Source organism: Panicum virgatum, chromosome 9N (genome assembly GCF_016808335.1).
Source record: "Panicum virgatum strain AP13 chromosome 9N, P.virgatum_v5, whole genome shotgun sequence".
In the NCBI taxonomy this organism is placed as follows: domain Eukaryota; kingdom Viridiplantae; phylum Streptophyta; class Magnoliopsida; order Poales; family Poaceae; genus Panicum; species Panicum virgatum.
This window is the reverse complement of record NC_053153.1, coordinates 27690374-27692595: the sequence shown is the minus strand read 5'-3', so window position 1 is coordinate 27692595 and position 2222 is coordinate 27690374. Positions and strand designations below refer to the sequence as shown.

Sequence of the window (2222 nt, the reverse complement as noted above, 5' to 3'; positions counted from 1 at the left end):
TGGGGCCATTCAAGGTGCTAGAGCGGAAAGGCGAAGTTGCTTATCGCCTGGAGTTACCTCTCAGCCTCTCGGGAGTTCATGATGTCTTCCATATATCTCAGCTGAAGAGGTGTCTGCGAGTACCCGAGGAGCAGGCACCCCTGGATGGAGTAGATGTCCAGGAAGATCTGACATATACTGAGCATCCGGTGAAGATTCTGGAGACATCAGAGAGGGTTACTCGGAACAAGCGCATCAAGATGTGCAGAGTTTAGTGGAGCCATCACAGTGAAGCTGAGGCAACTTGGGAGCGAGAAGATGAGTTGAGAAAGACATATCCAGATCTCTTTGCTAGCCAGCCCAGCTAAATCTCGAGGACGAGATTTCTTTAAGGGGGTAGGGTATGTAACACCCTAATTTAAATTTCAGCATTTATTAATAAATTTAATTGGCTTTATTTAAATTTCTAAGGTTTATTGTGTTTAGTTGGCATTTTTAATCTAATTTTGTTCCATTAAGTTATTAAAATTTTGTCTAAGGTTAAAACTTTGTTGTTGCATTCATGCTGGTGCATGCTTTTATTTGAGTGTGGTTGAATTCAAATTTGTATTTGAATTCAAACCTTGTTTGAATTTGGAGAAGAAAAGTTTCGAAATAGAAAGGAAGAGAAAACCCAAAACTAGAAAAACCCAACCCAGCTTGAAACCCGGCCCAAACCTCAACCGCCGCAGCCCAGCCAGCGCGGCCCAGCTCTCTCTTCCCCGCTCGGCCCAGCAAACCCCATGCGCGGCCCAATCCCCCGGCCAGCCCGCTTCCCGGCCTGCCCCGCGTCACGCGGCCCGGCCCGCCCCGCGCTCCCGCTCGCGCAGCAGCCCGCGGAGCACGCGCCCCGCCCCTGCCACCGGGCCCCGCTCGCAGCAGCCCAGCGCCCAGCTTCTCCCACGCGCTCGTGGCCGCTCCCGCCGACGCCCCTGGCCCACCTGTCGGCGTTACTCGCCCGCTCCGCCAGCGCCCGCGTCTTCCCGCTGCAGCCCGGCCCCACACACCAGCTCCACCCACTCGCTGCCAGCCCGGGCCCGCTCGCCAGGTCTGTCCTCCTCCTCCCGCAAGGCCCGGCCGAGATCCCCGCCCGCAAATCTCGGCGAGGTTCCATCCCGGGCACGCACGCCCAAGTTGGCCGCCGCCTTACAAATAGGGGCCCGAGCCTTCCCCTGCACCCATCCACCCCCAATCCGCAGCGCCGCAAACCCTAGCGCCGCCGCCTTGCCAGAGCAGAGCGCCCACCGCCGGTAAGCAGCTCCGCCGAGGCATTTCCATCGCCGCCGGTGGCTTTCAGCCCATCCTGACCTCGTGACACCACCGCAGGTGCCCCACGAGCCGACCCGCGGAGTCCAGGCGCCCGGAGGACGGCCGCCGAACCCCGCCCGCGATCACCGTCCCCGCTCCGCCGCCGGTCAGCCTCGCCATCGACTTCGCCCGGCCCTTTCCTTCATTTCCGAGCCTGGTGAGCACCCGCAACTCCTCCCGCTCCTTTTGGCGCTAGAATTTGGTAGTTGTAGCCCCGAGAGACCCCGAATCGCCCTGCGCCAGCGAGCACCACCACTCAGCTCCGCCCCGCGCCATGGCGAGCCCCAGCCGAGCCTCCCTGAGCCCCGGAAAACCTCCCAGTGCATCACGCATGTGGCGTGGAGTCCTCCCGACCCAATAAACCGTCGATTCGACCCCAGGATGGCCGATTTCGGGCCTCTCCGGCGAGGCGCCGCCGCGGGGAAGGTTTCTCCGGCGACGTTCCGCCGCCACCCCGCGCCCCTTTGCCCCGGACCGCCGGATCTTGGATCAACGCGCCAGATTAGGTCTGGGATCCATTAGATCTAGACCCTCAGATCTAGATCCAGCGGCCAGAAACCGCGCGTACCGGTTCGGCCGGTACTTTTGTTAAAGAGACCCCCGGTTCTGTTGAAATCAACCCGCAGTCCGAACTTGTTCAAAAATATTTACGCAGAGGTCCTGATTTTAACGCGTAGCCCCCTGAGTTTTACCAGATTTAAACCCGCCGTCCAGCCCTGGTTCTTTTATGAGTTAGACCCTGGAGTTAACGTTTATTTACGTTTTAGCCCTCGGTTTTAGCAGAAAAGTCCCTGGAACCCTGTTTTTATTGCAAATAAGCCCCTGAACCTTGTTTTTGGCCTAGAATACGCGTTTTAGCTCCGTTTTTAGCGTTCTTTATGTCCACGCGATCGTTG

General features: G+C 58.2%; 1 protein-coding gene across 1 annotated transcript; it reads left to right on the top strand.

The window, feature by feature from the left end:
- The first annotated feature begins 761 nt into the window (after nt 1-761).
- LOC120688918 (predicted GPI-anchored protein 58) lies at nt 762-1522 on the top strand. The gene is made up of 2 exons (XM_039971266.1): nt 762-1066; nt 1345-1522. Exons 1-2 carry the CDS (start codon nt 762-764, stop codon nt 1520-1522), a joined length of 483 nt encoding a protein of 160 aa, XP_039827200.1.
- The last annotated feature ends 700 nt before the right edge of the window (nt 1523-2222 follow it).

Excerpts from the sequence above, each read along its gene's own strand:
- LOC120688918 (XM_039971266.1), top strand. The coding sequence starts at position 762 with ATGCGCGGCCCAATCCCCCGGCCAGCCCGCTTCCCGGCCTGCCCCGCG. Across the intron at positions 1,067-1,344 it reads AGCCCGGGCCCGCTCGCCAG|GTGCCCCACGAGCCGACCCG; the intron begins GTCTGTCCTCCT and ends ACACCACCGCAG.